Genomic DNA, 22,472 nt, shown 5'->3' with positions numbered 1-22,472 from the left:
CAAGACAGACAGTTAAAAGAAAATTTCCCAACCAGTTAAAAGAAATTTAAACAAAAACCCACTCAACACTGAAAGGAAATATACTGCATTCAAAGCCTGCAGAGGGGAACATAGAATTTCTTCTACATACAAGAACGGGCATACATCATCTTTTTTGAGACCATGGCTAGGGTGTTCTCAAAAGAAAAGCAGCTGTTCAAATAATATAAGCAGCGGGACAGGGTTTTGCCCACACACCCCCAAAACACAGCACAAAACACAACACACAGCTACAGAACTTAAATGACACTTACTCATGTACTCTGTTGTCTCCATACAAATCGCTTAACCCAAAGCTGACGTAGTGCCAATGCTCAGGAACATTCAGAGCTGGGTTTCCCAGGTTTCTGTACATGCTAACATAGTCCAGAGGGTCAGGTCCTCCCAACCTGCATTAAAAACAGAAAAAATCTTACATAAGTTAGTTTACTCAAGACAAATGGTAAGTCTCCCCTGGTGCTAGAAGAGGTTGTACAAAGACCTGGTTTAAAACAAAAATTAAAATATTCAAATTACCTCTTAAAAAAAAAAAAAGATTGCAGAGAAAGGTTAGTTAAAGTCTTTGAGCACAGGAAGGCAAAGTAGATGTGTGCAACACACTAAAAATGTTTTTAACATTAAAGCATAAAAACCTCTGGAAAATCATATTAAAGTTTCCACAAAAAAACAGAGAAAATTGAAAAACTGTACTAGTAAAAGTGCAATGGCTGTATCTGCAGCTCTTAATTCAGTCCAGAGGCACATACCTCACAAAAAGTGATGCTATTCCTCAAGCAGATCTTGAAATTACTAAGTTTTGAGGAGAGTAATCCATACTTCTGAACATAGACAAAAGAGTTCAAACAGTGGAGGAGAAAAATATTGATTCAATAAAACTAGCAGCAAAACTTCTACAAATACACCATTTGCATTAACCAAGGATGAGTAAAAGGTACCACTGTACCGTGTATCAGCATAAGAATGGCTTCCTAAAAAGAGCATAACTCAAAAGTCAATGCAGCACAGGCAGGTTACACTATGCAGCAACCACCAAAGCCTGCAGCCACCCTTTCCTGCTACAAGGCACAGGGAATTGAGGCCGTGTACCAGCAGAGAGCACAGCACATCCTCCTGCCACTCGCGTCACCTCTGTCTGAGCAAAGACAGGACAACTCCCTGCTGAAGGGAGGAACACACTGGACTGCTCTGCTGTTTGCCCTGTCAACCACAGAACACCTACCACAAACAGTTACAGCACAGCTGAGCAGCTGTTTAACCATTTTGTGCCTACAACACACTGTATCTTCAAATGAAACTCTCAGCTGCTCCAAACAAGAAAATCCAAACTCACACGACCCCAGTCACTGGAACCAATGACTCTACACATCAATTTCTCTCATGTCTATTGTCTGTTTAGATCGTGACACAATCATCTGCATGTTGTAGGGCATGGCTGTGCTTCCTTTATTTGTCCTGGGGGTTTGTGTACCATCAGACACAGTCTCCATGGCTGGACAGAAGGATCCAGCCCTAGTGACAGTGAGACACTATTTTAAATCCTCTGCCCTCCTCCTGTTGCCCAACCTTATCAAGTCTGTAGAAAACAGCATATCAGCTTGGCCTATTAAATCACAACATTAGCTTGGTGTGTTAAAACATCCTTCACCTCTCCACAGGTGTGCTGTGCTGCCTTGCTCCTCCTGCTGCTGGCAAAAAACAGAGCAGTTCTCTAACACGACTGACTTTACCTAGGCCAGCTTCCTCTTCTTAAATCATATAAGGCCATTACGGTGACTAAGACCAGTTGCAGTTTCTCCAGCAGGTCAGTTAAGGATGCAGCCCAGGATGCTGAGGCAGGACAGAGGGGATGAGCAGCTCACCCCCAGTAGTGACACAGGTGTCCATTGTCAAAGGCTACATGAGAACAATGCAACCTTCTTGTATAACAAGTGGCACCTTAATGTCATAAAAGGCAAACTGGTGAGCAAACACGGGGAGAATGTGTCAAACTCGGAGATGGAGCTGAGTCTGATCTTCAGTAGACACCTGAGAAAACCTGTTTTCAAAGTCTAGCAGTAGTTTGAAACACTCAGGAAAAAACAAAGTCCCCTCTGACACCCTTTCCTTACCTGTTCCCTTTCACTGGCATCAGGTCACACTGAGATCTCTACCAGAAACACCTATTCAGGTGGCTTTGTTCAGAGCATGGCACCTATGCCCTGGTCATGGCTCAGGCCCCCAGGGATTCATGATGTAAGCAGTGAGATGGAAGCAATTCCAGCCAGGATGGTCACTTACCCTTGAGGAGCAGCAGTGAACAGCAGCAGCCACACACAATTATTACTGGACTGGGAAGACTCTGGAGTGAGGGAGGTTCATACACTGACCACCGTGAGAGACTAGTCAGTGGTCAGAGCAGTTGTGTGGGCTTTACAATGAAGGGATCGTAGCTAAGCAACCAGCATCTCCTACATGAAGAAAACCTGCTTCCAAACTGGGTTTAGTAACACCTCAGAAGTCAAACAATCAATGCTGGAACACTGCTGACACAGGCACTCTGACACTGACAACACACAAGACAAACCTCTACACTGCCCATGTACTCATGGTCAGGGACTGTTCCATAAGTACATGCTTTCACTAGGGCTACTCAAACATACTTGTCAGATCGGATGCAGATGGCAAGTCCTGCCTAGGACAGCACCAGGCAAGCCAGACACCTCTCCATCACTCCTGCCAGCAATCCTGTGTTTGTCTCCAAAGGCCAAACTTCTCTGGAGACCTGCAGCACCGCACTACCCAAGAGGTGGCCACAGCATTGTGGCACCAGGTGGCCTGGAGGAGCTGAGCTCAGTCCTGCCCAGAGTTCACTACCAACTGGTTCACATGTTGCTCAATGATCCAGTCACACCACCTCGACTCGGTGAGAAATGTCGTAGACTTGGAAGAGATGTAGACTAAAAGCCTGCAGCAGTGACTAATTAAATTTTTAAAAACACATATCCAAGCCATACATCTATCCCAAAACTGCTGCAACTGCACAAGCATCCAGCACGAGCTTTAAGCCAGCTACCTGCAGCACACAGTAACACAGCCATGGCAATAACGCTCACCAAAGGTTAGTCAGCACAGATATTAATCCAGTTTCGGTGGCAGGTTTCACTGCTCTATCATCGGCGGCGCTGCTGTGCTACATCCTCCCGCCCACAGCCGCCGCGGCAGGGTTCGACCTTGTATCACAATCTACATATCAGTACATGCACTCACACAAAGAGCTGGAAGCGTTGGAGGATTTTATTAGGAAGAGCCCAACTTCAAAGCAAGAGGTACAGTACAAATTTGTTACATTCTCTATTCATGGTGCTCATTCAGGAGCAGGAAGGGCTGCCTCAGGGGAAACCCTGCATTTGCATCTGCACCAAGAGTCTTCTTTTGCCTGATGCTAAGAGCGCTCTGAAGTTTCTGTGGAAGGAGAAATGCAAAACACAGAGAGGAAAGAGACCCGCAATGGAAAGAAATGGGAAAACTAATTCGTTCACCCCGAAGAGTCCTTAGTGTATTGCTTGTAGTCACTTCCCAGCAGCTGACAATAGGACTGCTTTTCACAGCTACCTTTCCACAATCCTTCAGAAGTAGTCTGTGATTCCCAAAAGGCTGCAGACCACAGCTCACTGCACAGGTTTTTGAGAGTATGGCCTAAATTTAGGACAGGTGACAAAAACCCAGTGGGCGACCCCAAATTATGCCTATTTCAAAACCTATCACAAAAAAGAACAATTTTCATTTTTTTCACCAGCAATTCTATGCAATTAGATATTTCAATTTGAGATACTCTACCACATTTTATAATAAAAGTGGACACTGGATAGCAACAAAGACTCCATCTCGGTGCATGGCCTTCACAAAAACAGCCAGAAATTCTTCCAAGAAGTTCTGACTGAATCCCAAGCTCTCCCAAGATAGGCAAATAGCATTTTAAAAGATTAGTTCCATTAAATAATCCATAGGCTAAACCCCTTTATGTAATAGGCATGGAGTTCTGCAGATTCTCCAACGTTACACACTTAGGATCTGCTCTGATCTGCAAGCCAAAGACTACAACTTCAGCTCCCTAAACAAAATTGCTGTTAACCATAGAGAAACTGATACATATAATTAAAAGCTGATTAGTGTTACAATATTTCTCCTAAGGCAGGAACTTCGTTCAGCAATTTCCTCTTCTAATCTAAAACAGCTAATAGCTGGCAGCCCAGGCAGAGTAAAACAGATTAGCAGAGTTGTGGCAGGAGTCCTTCTACCCGACTTAACAAAACCGAGCTCCAAGTTTCACCCAACATCAGGAGAGAAAGAACTTGTGGCATCCAAGGAGGTTTTACCTTGCACAAGCATTTCCTGCACAGGACAGCAGTAGGAAGCTCACCTCTACAACAGAAGCTCTCAGCTCTCACTGCTGGCTGAGCTAACAGAGGGAGGAACCACTAAGTGGAAAATGCCAGGATAAACAGGCCTTCACATTACTTCTTACTTGCAACCTGCCATCACTGCCAGCAATAATTCTTTTAGTGTTTGAGTTCCAATTGCAGTGAAACCCTAATCAATCCCTTAAGCAACAAGGTTTCTTCCAAACAAGGGTTTTTGCCATTCTTCACTATAGACCTAAATTTCCCTCAACCTCCACAGATCTTACATCAATATAGTCAGTATGTTTTAAGCTGTTGATAGAAAAAAAGTGCTAACATGACTGGAAATGCTTCATGAGTATCTAAGATTAGACATAGGTATAAAAACAGACTGATCATACTACCATCCCAAGTACTGATGCGCACAGATGACTAAGAAATTATTTCTATTTTGGGGTCTCAAATTTGCAACATCTTATCTCAGCCCACTATGTCATTTTAATACAATACTCCCACAGGCAATAAGGGCTAACAGACAAACTTGCTAGAATCGCTTAAAAACAGTTCTGTGGACAACAACAGCTTTGTCTGTCAGAGCAGCACACAGGGAGGATGTCATTCTGCTGTTGCTAAGGACTCTAATTAGATAAAGACATACAGGTTGAAATGAGCTGTAAATAAAGAAGTCGAACATTTACTAATTTTTTCAAGTGCTGGGGTAGGAACTGGCCCATGTCACATAAAGCAAACATTTGGGGGTGACTTGATCATGTTCCTTAGCCCCAGAAGAGGGGGCTGAGCAGCTAAGTGATAGCAAAAAGTAAAAGGAACTCCTCTTCACACAGGATTAGACGCTAGACACTTATCTTGATAGCTAAACATCCAAGAACTTCCTTCATGCCACTCTCCCACATAAACAACTGCTGTTCCTGGTGTCAGACACTGTGTCAGCAGAGATACTGAACGGTAGATTCACAGTCTGTGATAACACATGGCTACGTAAGGCCAAGAGAAGCTGGCACTGCCCCGTGAGCTTTATGGGTACACACAGCATGTGTCCGGCCTGGAGGCTGCAACAACAGGTTCCCTCCGGTCAGTGCCGCCACACTCGAACCCCAGGCTCCTGGCCAGAAGACAGAGCTCGCGCCTCCTGTCCAGGGGGAAAACTCCAGGCCCCCAGTGGGAACACCTCCACTGAGTAACACGCGCTCCCTTTTTGTAATGCCTGGCCCAGCCGGGGCCTTCATCAGCCACCCCTCACTCAGGGACTCTCTGAATCACCCCAGAAACCCCAATACACTCTCTTGTCTTCAGTGCACACCCCCCTAGACCTTCCTCCTATTGCCAGCACATTCTCCCCAGGAGCCCATCCAAACAGACGCCCCAGGCAACCAACTGCATCCCCAATGCCTCCATCCCCACATCCACTGCATATCCGGAAAACTCTTGCATCTCACCCCTAACTCAGGACGCAACCCCCAGCCCCTCTCCCCTTGCTGCAACCCTCCCCCTCACCCCGTGCAACGTCCCCAATCCCAGTGCTTCTCCTAAACCTCTCCCATTCCCACTATTCCTCCCAAACCTTCTCCTATCCCACACAAGGCACCGGCCCCACAGCTCCCCCCAGCTCCATGCAAGACCCCGGCCCCATCCAGGCCGCCTCACCAGTACTTGAGGATGGCGGTGACCTGGAGCGGGTTGGGCTGGTCAGGGTAGAGACGACGGCACTCGCCGTAAATACCGTGCAGCCCCGGCGGGAACAGCGACGGGAAGGACCCGGACCCAGACCCCGAGCCGGACCCCGGCCCGCCCGCGGGGGGCCCCCCGCCCGGCCGCACGCCCTCCATGTCCCGGAGGTGGCTGGTCCCGGCCCGTCCCGGTTGGTGCCGAACCCGCTCCGCTCCCGCCAGGCACTCCCGGCCCGGCCCGGCCCGGCCCAAGCGGCTGCGTGGGGCCGCGGATGGAGGGGCGGGGCCTACTTCCAGGCCGCGTGAGTGACAGGCCAGCTCCGCCAATGGCGGCGCTGCGCGGGGCTCCGCGCGGAGGGGGTGGGGCTCCGCTACACGGGCGGTGTGAGTGACAGTGCTGTCTGACCAATGGAAGCTCGCGGCCCGGAGGGCGGCCGCGCCTCTGGCCCCGCCCCACGTTACGTTGAGGACGCGCCCCCTAGCGGCGGCGCGGAGCTCAGCGATGGGCGGGGCGATGCCCGCGCGAGGCGGTGGCGGGAACTCGGAGTGGGTCCCGGGGCAGCGGGAGCTCCCGCACCTGGGCAGGCCTGGAGCAGAGGAGGGGTTTGTTATTGCTGCCTTTACACGTCTTCTAACGTTCAAGGCACCTTTACTCTCCCCGTTTGTTCTCTGTGTCTGTAGGTTCCTTGGGAGCAGCTGGAAGCTGGTAGTAAGTGAAGTTTAAAGGCTGTGATCGCGGATTGTGACTTGTGCACAAAGCACACTGGCTCATTCCTGAGTTGCAACTACAATCGTGGTCACGCAAAGCCAGGTATGTAGTGTGGATGGTGTGTGCACAATAGTCCTACACACCTTTGCTAGAGCAGGGTCCTGCTTGTTAATCAGCATATAGAAAAAAATTAACTATAGAGTGCTCATGCTCGATTTCTCACTTAAATAGGTGAGAATTTATTCTAAAAACATTCACAACAACATTTGGGAGAGCACACATGGTCAAGATGCTGACAGCCAAGTGACAATCCCCTGATAAAGGAGGTGAGCAGTTGGTGTCCTCAATGAAAAATATTTCACTTGTGTTACTGTGATACTACTTTTTTGTGACATCTGCCCGGGTAGTCAGTTGCAGCCAGCAGAGAAGGTGAATGTAAATGAGCGTGTATGAAAGGCTGTGTTGGCTCAATACACCCATAACGAGTGTCTCCTGGGATTCACTGAAGTGATACGACACTGCCCTTAATTTAAACCCCTCAATCCTGTTGTACAAAAACTCCTCCTTTTAGAGTAGATGAATGGAGAAGGTCACTCAAGGTAAACATCTGGGATGAGACATCTACTAGGGCTAAAGGCAGGAGCTACAGGAGAAAAGTCCATGTGTGCAGGAGAGATGTGGGACAAGACAGGTGAATCAAGCCTTCAGGTGTGCTCTCTGGCATGGAAGTCTATTTTAATTCATTTCAAGACACAGAGTTTCAGTCATCGATTACTCCAAATGCTTTTAGAATACTTAGTCAATGGAAAATGATAATGTGTTCATTGTTTAATACTGAAAGGCTCATGATGTGCATTCTTTATATAGACATGTCTTTTGTGATTCTCACACCTCAAAAATTGAGAGAAACTGGTATTTCATGGAGGGAACAGATGTGTTATGACCAGTGGTTCGTAAAGACGATCATACAAAATTATGGGACAATAAAAAGGTTTCCTTAGTCATAGATACCCTCTACAGAAGTTGATGGCATCACCTTTTTCTCTTTTCCTATTAGAAAAAATTAGGCCGGCGGAAGTCTATTAAGCGTAAGATAGCCAATTGCGGTGCAGCGTTTTTTATAGAAGTATCCAGCTATCTCCAGGACCGCAACACCCACCGGTTTCAGGGCCGTGGATGCGTCCGCAGGATTCCCTTTTTCCGCACTCCGCCTCCCGGCACATCCTGCTCCTGCGCCGGCCTACAGCTCCCAGCATGTCCCGCTCCCGATATCGGCCTACAGCTCCCAGAATGCCCCGCTCCGGGCGCACCTCCCCGCTGGGCTCTGCGCAGCGTCGGACTATAGCTCCCGGCAGGCGCCGCGGCCGCAGGAATACATCACCCAGGCGGCGCCGCGTCGCTGATCCGCGCATGCGCCGCCGAGGGCTGGGCTGTTGCTCCCTCACGGGCGGCTGCGGCGGGTCCTCGCCATGGAGTCCTACGATGTGATAGCGAACCAGCCCGTCGTGATAGACAACGTGAGTGCGGGCGGCCGCGTGTCCCGGGAGCGGGGAGGGCCCGCAATCCCTTTGTCATCGGGGCGGCCGCGCCCCGCCCGCCGCCGCCGCCCCCCCCCCACCTCGGCCGGCCCGGCCGCCGCCTCCGGCCCTCTCACGGCGCCATACGGCGTCCTCGGGAGGCGGGGCAACTGCGCCTCGGCGAGTCGCGATTGGCTGGGGCGACTGGCAGTCACCCGCAGCGGGGCCGCTGCCCCGCGCTGGGGGGTGCAGCCCCCGCCGCCGCCGAGCTGTCTCTGGCTGGGAGGGGCGGCGCGCCCCCATTGGCTGTGACAGCTGTCAGTCAGCGGAGCAGCCCCCTGCTACCTGCCGGAGCGGGGCGGGAATGTCGCCAGAGTGTCTGTGCTCATTGGCAGCAGGTGCTGTCAGTCAGGCAGGGCTTCTCCCGGCCCCACCCCACCTCTCTTTGTGCCGGGGGGACAATGGGGTGGTGGGCCAGGCCATGGTCGCACTCCCAGAATGCTCTGGGGAAGGCCTTGGCCAGGGTTCCAGCTCCTGGCAGCCTGTGGATGGACCTCCAGCAAGCTCTGGGGGTGCTGGCACTTCCCTGGGCCCATGTAGGACGTTGAGCTCTTCAGCCTCACAGATGCAGCGGGAGAGAAGCCTGCACCCCTTATACTGCCCCTTCTCCAGTGCATCCAGTTCAGTGGTTACAACAAGGCATTGCCATTTCCAAGGCATGGATTCTCATGCCTTGGAATGGCACTGCTAAAGGATCCGTGCCCAGCATGGGTTGCATCAGCGTAGTGTGATGTTGCAGATGGCTGCTCCAATGTGCTGATGCTGCTCATTAGCACAAAGCAGATCTTCAATCTGTGTGTGTAATAGCTCTGTGGGACATGAATGACAATGATTCCATGACTCTTTGAGGTACTTCTGGGTCCAGTTCTGATTTTCCCCATCCATGCTGCCCTCCCAGGAGGATGGACAATCCAGGAAGGGGTGGGAGGGCATATCTTGTACCGAGCCTCCTTCAGTGTACTGAGTCACAAACCCGTGCTCCTCCCATCTGACCTCTATCGCCAGTGATTGAGATTCTGTTGTTTTGAATGGTCAGTACTGTGCTCCATTCTTCCTCCACAAGCTTAATTTCTACTGAATCTTTTTGCCATTTGATATGGGATTCCTGGCCTGGCACTTCTCGACCTATTGCTTTAACTCCATAAGGTGAATGATTGTAGGTCTTCTCAGATAAAAGCGGTTATTCTTCTGACTTCTTCTTTATTATAGATCCCAAATTCTTCTCTACAGCTTGAGCACTCTGATACAGTTTTGGCTTTGTTTATTTCCCTGGAATCTTGCAGCAGAGGGATTTGGGGTAGACATTGAAGAAAAGCATCTAATAGAAAATGAGAGTAAGCAGTAAAATTGACTCTGTTGAGAAAAACATGTATCTTCTTTTTTGAAGATGTTAAAATTGCATTAAGTTGTTTTATTTTTAGGAATAACTGTATCAGCACTGATCCTGTTGTTTTGTTGAGTGATTAGCTAAACAGTAAAGTTATCTCTTGGTGTTCTGGCACTGTGAGGATGACCTTGTTCAGCTATTCATGTAGTAGCAGCCTATATTTAATTTCAGCATGTCCTTTTGTTATTTAATGCAATGATTGCTACCCCTGCCTCAGACCTGAAGAAGGGCTCGTGTGCCAGCAGCTGATTCTGTGTCTCTTTTCATTTTATCAGCTGGTCTTATAAAAGCTAATTCTTGTTCTTGCCTCTCCGTTAAATGAGCTTCCCCCCTTCCCCTCCCTGTACAAGAAGTAGAATGGAGCAGTTGTTGTGACATCTGCCTGGAACGCTGGTAGGCTGTGGGCCAAGGAGACTCGTGGTGACACTGCATTTTTCCTACTCTTTGTAGTTCAGGCAGGACGGGAAGTGGAGCTGCACAGAGCAGGTACCACTCTTCCCACTGCTGTTCCATTACTGCTTTTCCTCAGAGAACTGCAGGCACCTTCTGAAGGCTGAATATTATCCTGTCTCATGTGTGCCTGTGTGTGGGAAGGGGGAACTGAGATGCTAAGCTGGTGGCAGCCAGACCTCACCAGTCCTAGCCCTGCTCTAGTATCTCAGTGTGTTCCAAAAGGATGTGAAGTTCTGTAGCTAAAAAATTAAGAGGGAGTTTTTTTTCTCTTACCACACATTGCTCTTAGCTGTATGTTTTCAGCAGGGAGAGCTTTGTAATGTACAATGGGAGGTTGGAGCTGTACCTCAGCACAGTTTTACACTTTTCATTGTCTAATTTTTAAGAGTTGTATTCTCATCTGCAGTCCAACAAGCTCTCTCTGAATGGTCTGGGAGCCCTGCTCAACAATGCACATGTCAATAGTCCAGCTGTGGCCTAAGTCAATGCAAATTCCTTGACCTCAATGCAACATGGCAGGCATTATCTCTTGGTTGCTTTGTAGTCTAAGTCGTGGCATTTTGTGCAGCTGAGCTGTCAGCAAGGGTTGTGCCTTTGGTTTGTTCTTGATCTTATAAATTCTGTATCAAATAAAAAGTTTTACAACAATATGAAATGTGCATTCTCCATAGAAAGTGCTACATGGAAGATTGATTGATTAGTTATTTCCATTTAAATTTGAGTCCTAAATGCATCAAGATGAATGAATCCATAGCCAATTGGCTACAGAGCTAGTAGATGAGGTATGTTCAGTTCCTTCAAGACACTCACGAGAATTTTAAATTAATTTCTCTTCCTTGACCTTTACATTTTATATGTAGTTTTTCTTCTTTTATTCTTTTGCTCTGATTAAAATAAAAAAATGAATTATAAACCCCTGCCAAACAAAATGGAATTAAAGCCCAGCCAGAATAGTTACTGGTAGAAGTATATAAATTTTAAATTTTTTAAAAAATTTTAATAAATCAGAGTTTGTAGCAGAAGAGAAAATGCATGTGGTTTTGCTTATTTGGAACAAAGACGAAAAAACAGGTCTTTTCAGAGTTATTTCAAAATGTAAACATTTTCCTCTCATTGCATAGCAATCTCAAACTGATCTATAATAAACAGATTTACTCAGTGCACACATATCTTCAAAGAAGTAACAAGTTTTCAAGAAAAATTGCATAGGTCAGAAAGTGCAGTCAGGTCTTTGTAGTGCAGAGATATCAAACAGCTGTTCTTGGTTTATTCCCAGGCACTTGGAAGCACAACTGTGTTGAAGCCCCATCCCACCGGCACATTCAAAGCAGTCATTCATCTTTGACTCCAGGTTGGAGTCACATTTGGTTAACTTTGAACTTCAGTATGTAAATCTTAAAATACATAACTTGCTGGGAATCTCACTAGGACTCACTCGGTAATTTTTGGCCTGACATAAGGAAGTTTCAATCTCTAAGTCATTGTTCTCCTGAAACCAGTTCCTCACAGCAGAATGTGCTAGCAACAAGATCAGTCATTATCCTGAACAAAATATTCACTAAGTGCAATATTCTAATGTGGTTACATTATGTTACTGCATTTCATTCAGTTATTTTTCTGCAAGACTTGCCACAGGATGGTATTCTTTCCCAGGAAGAGATTTATAAGCTATGATAACAAAAATCAAAATAGTGGGTTTTGTTTATTCCGTATTTCACTTTGAAGGGAATATCCAGAAGAGAGTCTGTCTCAAGGGAAGTCTTTTTAACACTTCACAGACCACTTTGCCACACTGATATCAGTTAGGGCAGACCTTGGGATGCAACTGGAGCTGAGTCCCTCATGCCAAAAGGAAGTAGTTAGTCTTGCCCAGTTGGCAGCTTGGGTGTGCTCCTGGAGCCAGCCTGGCTGCAGGTGTTTATCAGGAGACAAGGATTCAAGCAATCTACCTTTCATATGCTTTATAAATAGCTATGTCTGGTTTGCAGAGTATCCCTGGCACTCATCTCCTACGTTTGTGTCCTGGCAAATCTGACTCTGGTGGCTTAGAGGCAGGAGTATCCCGGCTCTGGTGTGCAGAGCCTGACGTCCTGGTTGAAACTGCTGATGGAAGTAGCCTGGCAGCAGAGTGCTGGACTGTGAACGGGAGAGCTGGGGCCACCCCGCATTCCTTTCTGCTGAGTCTGCTCTGGCTGGTAACCTCTGGCACTGGGAAGGCAGCATGGGAAACCACTGCAGCCAGGGCTTGCCTGACAGAACCCTGAGCAACTCATCTGGCCCCAGCCTTGAAGTGAAGGTGGTGATGCTGACCTATACAGAGGTGGTGAGAAGTGGAAAGCTGTGAAGCTGTGTTGCTACTCATTTTAAAATGCTGTGGGGGAGCCAAAATGTCTTTTTGGCCTCAAAACCAGAACATTCCTATTGCAGAGCCCTTGAGAGTGAACAGGCACTTCACAGGTCACAGCATTCAGTGCAAGCTCGCACACACTTTGCTCTCACCATGGGGCTAAGCGGAACTGCTCCTCTTTCTGCAGAAGAGCTTGTGCGCATCATAGTCTGGGATTACCAGTGAAATGGCTTATCTGATGAGATCCTATGAAAATCCGTTCCTTAGCAAAACTTGGGTGTTCCTGTAAGCTGCTCATTGTTTCAAGATGTCATTCCCTTGTGCAGCGAGAGGAAATGGAGGAGGGGAAGGAGTCAGCACAGATCCAAGTTGATGATGGTGTTCCCGGGATGCATCTGGACAGGGATGAGAGCTGTGGGGCCAGATGCCTGGCACTGACTCCCTGCCAGGGCCTTGCTCTGGCTGTTTTTACCCACTCTGTGTTTGCTGCTTTGAAAGTTGCAGAAGGCTCTTTGGATCTGTGCCTTCCTGACTGCCATTTCTTATCTCTTTGTCTCTTCTGAACAAGCTCTATCCCATCAGTTGTGCTTCCTGGCCCCAGCCTTTCCCCTTGCAGTGTAACCAGCACCTTTGTCCTTTCCAGACCTCAGTCTGGGTTGGTTTCCAGTGTCTTTTCTGACCACACTTCTGCCTCCTTAGCATTAGCTAGTTCATCCACCACTTGATCATCTTTTCCCTAGTTTCTTCTCCAGTCTGTTTCCCACAATTCTTTGCTACTTCCTTCTCTGACTTTATCCACCCTTCCTCCATCCTTTCCAAATCCTTCTGAGAGGCCTGTAGCCTTCGTTCTTCCATGCCTCCTGAAGCTGGCAGAGTTCAGTTGCTCTTGCTGGGCTTTCTGGAGTGTTCTCCTCCCCCTAGAGGTTATCTAATATTGATAGATACCCGTGGAGTGTGGATTTAGCCTCCTGCACCCCTCACAGTAGCCCTGGCTAGAAAAATACTCATCTGTACCAGGCAGTGTTTGGGTGTGTGCAGAGCAGCACCAGGGTGTGTGGGATGGTTGTGCCCTGTGAGATGTGTGACTGCCAGAGAGGGTGCCAGTCACTCCCTCCAGTAGCCAAGCTGGCACTTCCCATCCCCAACCATCCTGGAGAGTCAGTCCCTGGGGAGCTTTATTCCTGGTAGAAAGGAGAGGATCTGGCAGTGCTGATATACTTTGCTACTCTTCTAAAATTTGTGAAGATGATGGAATGAGTGATAATTCACATATTTGTCTGTTGCTTCCACAGGGCTCGGGTGTGATTAAAGCAGGGTTTGCAGGCGATCAAATACCAAAATACTGCTTTCCTAACTAGTAAGTATTCTGCTGGTCTTGGTAACTTCTTAGTACTGTATATCAATTCTTCCATATGTACGGGGGAAGAATTGCCCAGATTTATGAATGGAAAAACGAGTTACTCTTTTCTGCCTGCTACAAAGAAGCATCAGGGAGATGAGAGCTCTGATGTTAAATATTTTGAGATTTTTGGGGACACACACACATCATAAAAGATGATATCACTTTGTCAGGCTCAACACACAACCAAAGCTATAGGATCCTTAATCTGCACACGAGGAAAAGGACCTGGAAAAAGGAAAATTTGGGATAAGTGTGAATACCTCTGTATTTTTCGGTGTGATGTTTGATTTCCTGCCAGACTCCTTTGTAAGTTTTCTGAGAGTTTTGCCAGGATGAAGACTGCTGGAACAGGAACTCTGAATAATCACTGGCTTTTATTTTCAATGTGATGGGGTTTTAGTGAGTAGTTTTGTGTTCTGAGCAATATGTTCTGTATGGGATGGTGAGGTATGGGACACAAATGTCTAATCTGAGAAGTCTGCCTGAAGTCAGGCAGATGCAGCACCTCAGACAATTGCCCAATCTAGCCATGTTCATCGCAGGCACTGTAGAAACAGGTGAAAATATGGCCAGACTTAGCTGGTTTATGTCCAGCCAGTTCAGCACTATATACAATCTGTCCCCTTCACCTCTTATTTCTGAGATTTGCTCAGAGCTAACTTGGGTCTGTCTGCACCTGGTAGCACCCTCAGACCCACTTAGAAAGTTCTGGTTAGGACAGAGAGAAACACAGACTGGGCAATCTTTGGGTGCATCTGAGCTCTTTGTAGAAGTATTTACTCTCTTGTCTCTGTTCTAGTGTGGGCAGACCAAAGCACGTTCGTGTTATGGCGGGTGCTTTAGAAGGGGACATTTTCATTGGTCCAAAGGCAGAGGTAAGAACACCTGTACACTGCACTTGTCCATATATCTCAATGTGCTGCTGTAAGGGGCGGGGGGATGTGGCAGCTGGACTGTGGTTCTTTTTGTGTCTTGTAGGTCTGAAGAGTAGAACAGATTGTCACTTGCATGTGTGTCCAAGGTGGAATGGGAAGCTTTGTGAAATTCTTGTGCAAATCTGCTGATGACAGACTTAGTTCCCAAGGCCTTTGATATCTCTCTTTTCCTTTTAGGCTACTTCTAGCTCCAAATGGTTACATACTTTTGACTGGGAAATGGACCCTACTCAATTGCTGTATATCTCCCTGCCGTGGGCAGGAAGCTTCTCTCCACAGTCCTGCGTCTGTCAGCATGTAGTCAGTTGTGTGGTCACATTTCTTGTGAGCCCTTCAAACTGCATTCCCCAATAACATCCTTTTATGTTTTATATCATGGCTGAGCTGATAGTACAAAGATACCATATGATAGGTGTCTGTGTGTTGACTTCAAAAGTGTTAGGATGGAATATACTCTGCAAATGTCAGACATAGACATTCCTTCTTGGTATGAAAAGTCCTTGTCTAGTCTGGGCTTCTCTGAGAGAGATATTTGTGATGAGTGTTCAGGTTTTGCCCCGTATGTTATAGATAAGTTATCTTTTAGTGGAATCAAAACTGAAGTTGAGTCTGACAGTAAGTCACAGGCACAGCATGTGATTGTTGGAAGCTCTGATGCTCTCTTGTCCTTCCTGTTGGCTCAGGAGCACAGAGGTCTTCTTGCGATCCGATACCCGATGGAGCATGGCATCGTGAAGGACTGGAACGACATGGAGCGCATCTGGCAGTATGTGTATTCTAAAGACCAGCTCCAGACATTCTCAGAAGAGGTGAGGGTTCTCTTACATAAAGACACAGGCGTCATTCAGTGCATGTGTAATGCCGGGAGCCTTGGAACTCTGGGAAAGATTTGAGACTTTTCCTTTGCCCTTCTTTCTGAATGTGTGTCTGTTGCTAAATTAGGTTCTTTCACCTCTCAGGAGATACTGCACAAGAAGTGTCCAAGCAGAATTCCTCTCCAGATATGATGGTCTGGCCTGACTGAAAATCTGCCTTTCACATTTGCTATCCACACTCTCTCTAATGATTCTACTCTAGGCCAAGTGTTTCTGACTTTTCCTGTTCTGCCTGCACATCAGGAATATCTACTCAGCAGTGGCATGATTTGAAGTGAGAAAGGAGAAAACCACAGTCTTGTGGTCTGGGAGGATCTGACCAAAAAATTATTAGATGTCTGAGAGCAACCTAAGTTGTGGAGTAGGACTATTTCTGTCTGCTTGTGCTAAGACCATAAGCCTTCACCCTTTCTTAGGGTCTGTGTATTTTGGCTGATTTTTTGTCACTGAGAGTCATCCTACTTGTCCGTCGTGGGTCACAGTTACATCTCTTAACACTTCTTCATAACTAGACCAAAACCCTGCTAGTCTTCCAACCTAATAGAGGTTATTCACAGTCTAATACAGCTCAGCTGAAATTACTCATTTGTACCTGTCCTCTTGGACCAGTGGTTCCTAAACAAGCAGAAACTTTTAGGAACACACCCCTACTGCCTCCTGGTCACTGCAGCACAGGTCCTTCTTTTTTTTCCCAGCATCCTGTGCTGCTGACAGAAGCACCCCTAAACCCGAGAAAGAACAGAGAGCGTGCTGCTGAGGTGTTTTTTGAGACCTTCAATGTGCCAGCACTATTCATCTCCATGCAAGCTGTGCTTAGCCTGTAAGTGTCTTTTGTCTTTGATTTGTGTTTGTGGAATGTTGCTATGAAATCCATTCTTTTACAAAACAACCTTTCGAAGACCTCACTGATGTCTGAGTTATCCCCTTTTCACACAAGAACTAAAACTTAATTTGTGTAATAAAGAGTGTAATAACAGTGCATTTGCTGAACTGCAAACAGAACTTGCATTTTCAGTGGTTTTCAGGCCTTGTTTGTGTGAAATCTCTGCTTCCCAAGTTGAGCATGGATGTGCTGCTTGCTGGGCTCACTTTGAGTTGCTTGTTCTGACTTGAGCTTTTGTCCCTCTGGTAGCTACGCAACCGGCAGGACCACGGGAGTGGTGCTGGACTCTGGGGATGGCGTCACCCACGCGGTTCCCATCTACGAAGGCTTTGCCATGCCTCACTCCATCATGAGGATTGACATCGCTGGCCGCGATGTCTCCCGCTTCCTGCGTCTCTATCTCCGGAAGGAAGGCTATGACTTCCACACAACCTCTGAGTTTGAGATTGTCAAGACCATCAAGGAGGTGATGCCCTGCCTTGTTTCTGTGTTTGTCCAACAGGGGATTTCTTCTCAAGGGAAGTTGTGGTTTGTGAAATCTGGTGGGAAGTTCCAGCCTACCTAGCTCTGCACCAAAATCTATTATCTATGTAAGGGAGTCTAGGCCACTAAGATGATTAAAGGACTGTCTTATATGTGGAAAGGCAGGGAGAGCTTGGACTGTTGAGCCACAAGAAATGTTTGGGGAGAGTCTCGCTGATGTATATAAATGTCTGAAGGGACGGTGCAGAGAAAACAGAGCCAGACTCATTTCAGTGATGTCCAGTGACAGGACAAGATGCACGAACTGAAGCACAGGAAGTTCTATCTGAACATAAAATTTCTTTAGCATGAGGGTGACCAAGTGCTGGCACAATTTGTCTAGAGGGCTGTGGAGTCTCCATCCTTGGTAATATCATTTGGACATGGTCCTGGACAGCCTGCTTTAGGGAGCCTTATGCGGACAGGATGACCTCCAGAGGTCATTTGCAAACTCAGCTGTCCCATATTCTGGGAGAGTTGTAGTCAAAATCACATTAATCCCTGTTGAGAGGCTGTTAACATGGAGGTGAAGATGGGCTAGTGGTTCAGAACTGGTTTTGCATTTACCTGTGCTGCAATTTTTCAGGCTCTGATGATATCTTTCACTAGTGTTTGTTTACCCTTCATGGATGTCAAAATCCATGGCAGCTAGGGATCACAAGTGGGATATTGCAGCATACCTGCTGTGAGCCTTAAAGGTCTTTTCTCCAGCAGATAATACTGCTGAAATCAGTCTCCCCAAAAGGATATGTGGATTTTGATTATTAATGAGGAAAACATTTTATCAGAGGCATTTGGGTTTACTCTTCTCATCTCCCTCTCCCTGACTCTGCTTCCTCTCCAGCGTGCCTGCTACCTGTCAATAAACCCCCAGAAGGATGAGACTCTGGAGACTGAGAAGGCTCAGTACTACCTGCCAGATGGAAGCACTATTGAGGTTTGTAAGGACCACCCTTGGAGAATTCCTCATGTGGGGTACAGGGTTTCCAGAAAAGCTCCCCAGTGTTGGGAAATGTCATGCGGTGTTAGGTGGGAAGGGAGAATTTTAAAAGACCATAACTCATCCTAGGCTGTTGACTAGGCACTAGAATTTTTAAGGAAAAATAACTTCACTAGAAACCTCACAACTTCTGCTAGAAGTCCTGGGTAAGGATGCAGCATAACAATGGGGACTCTGAGCTGTTTGAAAGCAGGCTCTGATCTAGCAAACGTGCAGATCAGGTATAGAGTTTGGATAGGTGTTAGCTCACTAAATCCATCAGTGATTTTATATATGCCTTTTGTCCTGCTTAGGATTGTCTCCTGTGCATGAACAGTTGATTTGAATAGTTAGGAATAGTCCTTAGAAGACTGAGCCCACTATAGAATGGTTTTACCTCCAGTACCAGGACTGGATTTGCTCTCTTTATGCCAGACCTGCTGTATGGGGCTGAGTAAGTTTCTTCATCTCCTTCATCTTCAAATTGGAAATGGTGTCCTTCGTAGGAGCTGTAGTCCAAACTGGTATTCACTTGGGATCTAGTGTTGGAGCATGAATGTCCAGGAAGCTTCATTACTCTGAAGCTTCAGCTAAGAAAGGCAGGCCTATCTGTAGATAGTGAACAAAGCTACACTGTTCTCTTCCTTCTGCTCTTGCAGATTGGCCCTGCCCGTTTCCGAGCCCCAGAGCTCCTGTTCCGGCCAGACCTGATAGGGGAGGAATGTGAAGGACTTCATGAAGTGCTCGTTTTTGCCATTCAAAAGTCAGACATGGATCTGAGGCGAACGCTGTTCTCCAACATTGTGCTGTCTGGAGGCTCCACGCTTTTCAAAGGTTCCTGCCTCTCCTTTTTCAGTGTGCTGTGACATACCTGGTCTCTTGCTTCTTTCTCATTTGAAACTGGGAAGATAACCCAGATCACTCAGCTTGCCCTCTGCGGTGACGGATGTGTAAATTCTGCTCTCTCAGGGCATTTATTTCCTAATTTTCTGAGTCCTAGTCATATCCTGCTGCATATGCAAGACACCTGCCCTTGTACATAATTTTTTGGGCTTGGAGGACTTTCACTGTTTTCCTCCAGTCAATGCCTATGGAAGGACTGAATAGCTGTGTTCATTCCTGCTACTGTAGCTCACAATATCTGAGACTAGATACCAAAATGGACTCTTTAATTTTCTAAGGTGTTTTTGGGTCTCTGATATGTGAGAGTTCAGTGGTCCTAGTTCCTACATGAGTGTCAGCTACTTGTGTGCAGAAAGGTTTCAACCCATCTCCTCAGGACTCAGTTAGTGCCCATTGACCTAAAGATACCCTCTGCCAGAACCCATCAGTCTGTTATCCACTGGTTGACATGTCCAAATAGATCCTGGTCTTCCCATTTAATCCCCTGTACAAATGGGCTGGACACATGAGGAATGCCTAGAGAAGGAGGAGCTCCCAGCTGAAAATCTTGTTTGCTTGACTGAGGTTGCTGCTGAGGAATAGAGCCCATGGTGCCAGTGTTTGAGGTCTCAGTGAGACAAAATTCTGTTCCGTCACTGTCTGTGTTCTGTGCTTCCCCAGACTGGACTCTGTAAGATACAGAATGGGATATTTAAATAGGACTACATAGGACACGTCCACATCATTAGTGGATGGAACTTGGGATTTTGCTGAGGTGCTCACACTACTACATATTTTCTGTCTTGTATAGGCTTTGGTGACAGGCTCTTGAGTGAAGTGAAGAAACTAGCTCCAAAGGACGTCAAAATAAGGGTAGGAGCCATCTCTTTTGTGTTTGTCACTTACCAAGTGTTTTGTTCTGTGACCTTGAAAGAACCTTCCTCAGACTGCAGCTGCCATTCATTTCAAATCAGAAATGCCTTTCCTGAGACTCTCACATGCCCAACAGCATCTGCTGGTGCAATGAAAATCAGTTTGGTTTCATCACTGAGAAGGTGGCTCCTCTGACATGACCTCTGTCCAGGATTCTGGACCAGAGTGGCTGTTCTGTGGGGACTGCCAGGTGTCTTCCTGTTGGGAGAGATCACATCTTGTTTGTCAGGTGTTAGCTGCAGTGAAGTGTGGGCAGTGTGCTAGGAGGAGCAGACTGGAGCATGGGAAGGTACTGACTGATTCTCTTTCTCCTAGATATCTGCTCCTCAAGAGAGATTGTATTCCACGTGGATTGGGTATGTACTGCACAGCAACACATTCTGTATGGGATTGGGCTGGGGAGGCACAGCCCAGCAGCTCTCATGTTATTATCCCAACTGGTGCTGTGTGTCAAGGGGCTTGTGTTGCTCAGCTCGGCAAAGCATGGCATGTTCTTGAAGCAGCAGTCACCAGGTCATGTGGGAGGAGGCAGGTGGTGCCAGGCTCTAGCACTGGCACATTTGAGGATAGTGGGAGAGGGAGTGACTGTCCAGAGAGCATGTCTGTTGTGGGTAACTGAGCCTAGGCACCTTTCTGTCATGGGAAGTGTCACGATAGAAACAGCCCATCTCTGCAGAGATACTGTGAGAGTGCCTCCAGCATTTTCCTTTAACCCATAACATGCCTGTCTCTCCACAGGGGCTCTATCCTGGCCTCTCTGGACACCTTTAAGAAAATGTGGGTTTCGAAAAAAGAATATGAGGAAGATGGAGCTCGTGCCATCCACCGAAAAACCTTCTAGCCCTGGGACCTGTCCTCAGTCTCCTCCGAAGACTCACTTAAACTCGCTTTTCTGAGTCCGAGTGTCTGAGAGCTGCCTGTATGTGTGTGTGTGCGCCAGCATGCCCCGATATCAATGAGCAAAGACGACAGCAGCAGGAGGGTTGTATTAGTACTACTAACTTCTTTTTTTTGTTTGTTTTGTTTTGGGTTTTTTTTAACAGAAAGGAGAAAATACCAATCTAAATTTCTCCAGAATGGCCCATTCCTTTTTCATTTCAGTCCCTTATTTTCTGTATCACAGTCGCATCTGTCATTGTAAAACAAATCAGCAAAAACAAAGGGAACAGCTTATAGAAACTGCTTGGCAAGCCAGAAGGGAGCCAACCACTGCAGACTGCTCATGCAGGCTTTAGTCAGCCTGACTGCAATGCCTGGATTGTCTGGAAAGACGTAGCTGAGGCCCCATAGCTACTTCCTTCTTCAGCGGTGTCTTCACCATCAGCAGGTTTTTGAAGTTGTTTTTAATATATTTTTTATTAAGAGAAAGCACATTCTCAACAGTTAAGTCCATTTGCCCCCACTGTTTTGGTGTGTGAGTGTGCGTATGAGTGTGTAACTTCTTAGCCTGATGTGGGGTCTGCACCACAGCTGGAGAAGTTGGCGATAGGACTTAGTTTGTATTGCATGGAGTAGAACAAAGCAAATCTAATCAGCTATCATTGTACTAGACGGTTATTCTCTCGTACCTTGTTTTAAATACCTTTTCTCCTCTGGAAGCAAGTACGCCGGAATGGGCGTGAAAGCACTTGCGTATTCCCCCTCAACCTGCCAAGATTTACAGTGCTGACTTCTCGTGTTCTTTGTAAGAGTCAAGGCTGTTTCCCTCCTTCCTGCCATGTCAGGGCAAAGGGAGCATGTATTCACAGCCAGGCGTAACTCTTGTGTACTTTATCCATTCTGGGGCAAAATAACAATTGGGAAGGTGCATTGTAATGTAAGAATTGTTTTATTTATTGAAATGTCTGAGGATCTCTCAAATACTGACCACAGCACCTGGGAATTATGCTTTGGGTCTTCTTTGAACACCTGTTGCCCAGCTGCCCGCTGCTCGATGTTCGCACTGCACACAGCACCCACGCTTAGCAGAAGGGCCAGCCCTGCACCACCCCATCCCTACTCCGTGGGGACTCGCTGGTTGCTGGGAATGCACCAGGAGAGAAGACAGTAAAGGGCACCGGGAGGTGGGTGTGAGGGGCAGGTTTGTGAGCAGGAAGCTGTCCTGCTGGCTGTGTTCCACTACACTGCGGTGCCTTTCTGCTCACCTGGTGGCTGCTTTGCTTGTACTGCTCTAACAGCCCTGGCCAGCCTGCAGCCCTGCTTGTGTTGGGGCATGCCACTGTTCTGGTTTTACTTGTGCATTATCTGGTGCTCTCTTTTTTTCCCATTAGTTTTCTGCAGAACATGGCAGTAGCAATGGAGCTGGAGTTGCTTGGTGGCAGTTCCTCCCTGTTTCTCTCCTTTCTATTCATTGCCACACATCACCTTGGGGTCACTCTCAGGTGCAGAGACAGGGTAAGAGCTGGAGGATTGCCACCGAGGTGAGGGAAAGCCCAGTACACTGCCCCAGCTGAGATGAATGTAAGCAGCAGCCAGTTGCCAC

At 47.2% G+C, this 22,472-nt stretch overlaps 2 protein-coding genes and 1 long non-coding RNA gene across 4 annotated transcripts in view; 2 read left to right on the top strand and 1 right to left on the bottom strand.

Moving 5' to 3' along the window:
* SUFU (SUFU negative regulator of hedgehog signaling) overlaps positions 1-6,390 on the bottom strand; it is a 90,115-nt gene extending 83,725 nt beyond the window's left edge. The window contains exons 1-2 of one of the 2 annotated variants that reach the window (XM_014883783.2): positions 6,084-6,390; positions 294-428 (exon numbers count right to left, since the gene is read on the bottom strand). In XM_014883783.2, coding sequence (XP_014739269.2) covers positions 294-428; positions 6,084-6,265 — 317 coding nt within the window. In that variant the 5' untranslated portion in view covers positions 6,266-6,390. The remainder of the gene's footprint in view (positions 1-293; positions 429-6,083) is intronic. The other variant, XM_014883782.2, reaches the window with a different exon arrangement.
* A 393-nt stretch (positions 6,391-6,783) lies between these two features.
* LOC106857601 (uncharacterized) lies at positions 6,784-7,980 on the top strand. Its single transcript, XR_015805180.1, has 3 exons — positions 6,784-6,917; positions 7,047-7,141; positions 7,873-7,980. It is a non-coding gene; the product is annotated as an uncharacterized LOC106857601 (long non-coding RNA).
* A 257-nt stretch (positions 7,981-8,237) lies between these two features.
* Positions 8,238-21,872, top strand: ACTR1A (actin related protein 1A). The gene is made up of 11 exons (XM_014883792.2): positions 8,238-8,332; positions 13,872-13,936; positions 14,781-14,856; positions 15,600-15,725; positions 16,487-16,611; positions 16,924-17,140; positions 18,041-18,133; positions 18,835-19,009; positions 19,869-19,930; positions 20,306-20,346; positions 20,729-21,872. The coding sequence occupies exons 1-11, from the start codon at positions 8,285-8,287 to the stop codon at positions 20,829-20,831; spliced, it is 1,131 nt and encodes a 376-aa protein (XP_014739278.1). The 5' UTR covers positions 8,238-8,284; the 3' UTR covers positions 20,832-21,872.
* The last annotated feature ends 600 nt before the right edge of the window (positions 21,873-22,472 follow it).

This window comes from Sturnus vulgaris, chromosome 8, assembly GCF_052056855.1.
Source record: "Sturnus vulgaris isolate bStuVul1 chromosome 8, bStuVul1.hap1, whole genome shotgun sequence".
Lineage (NCBI taxonomy): Eukaryota > Metazoa > Chordata > Aves > Passeriformes > Sturnidae > Sturnus > Sturnus vulgaris.
Note: the sequence above shows the minus strand (reverse complement) of the source record. Positions and strands in the feature narration are given on the sequence as shown.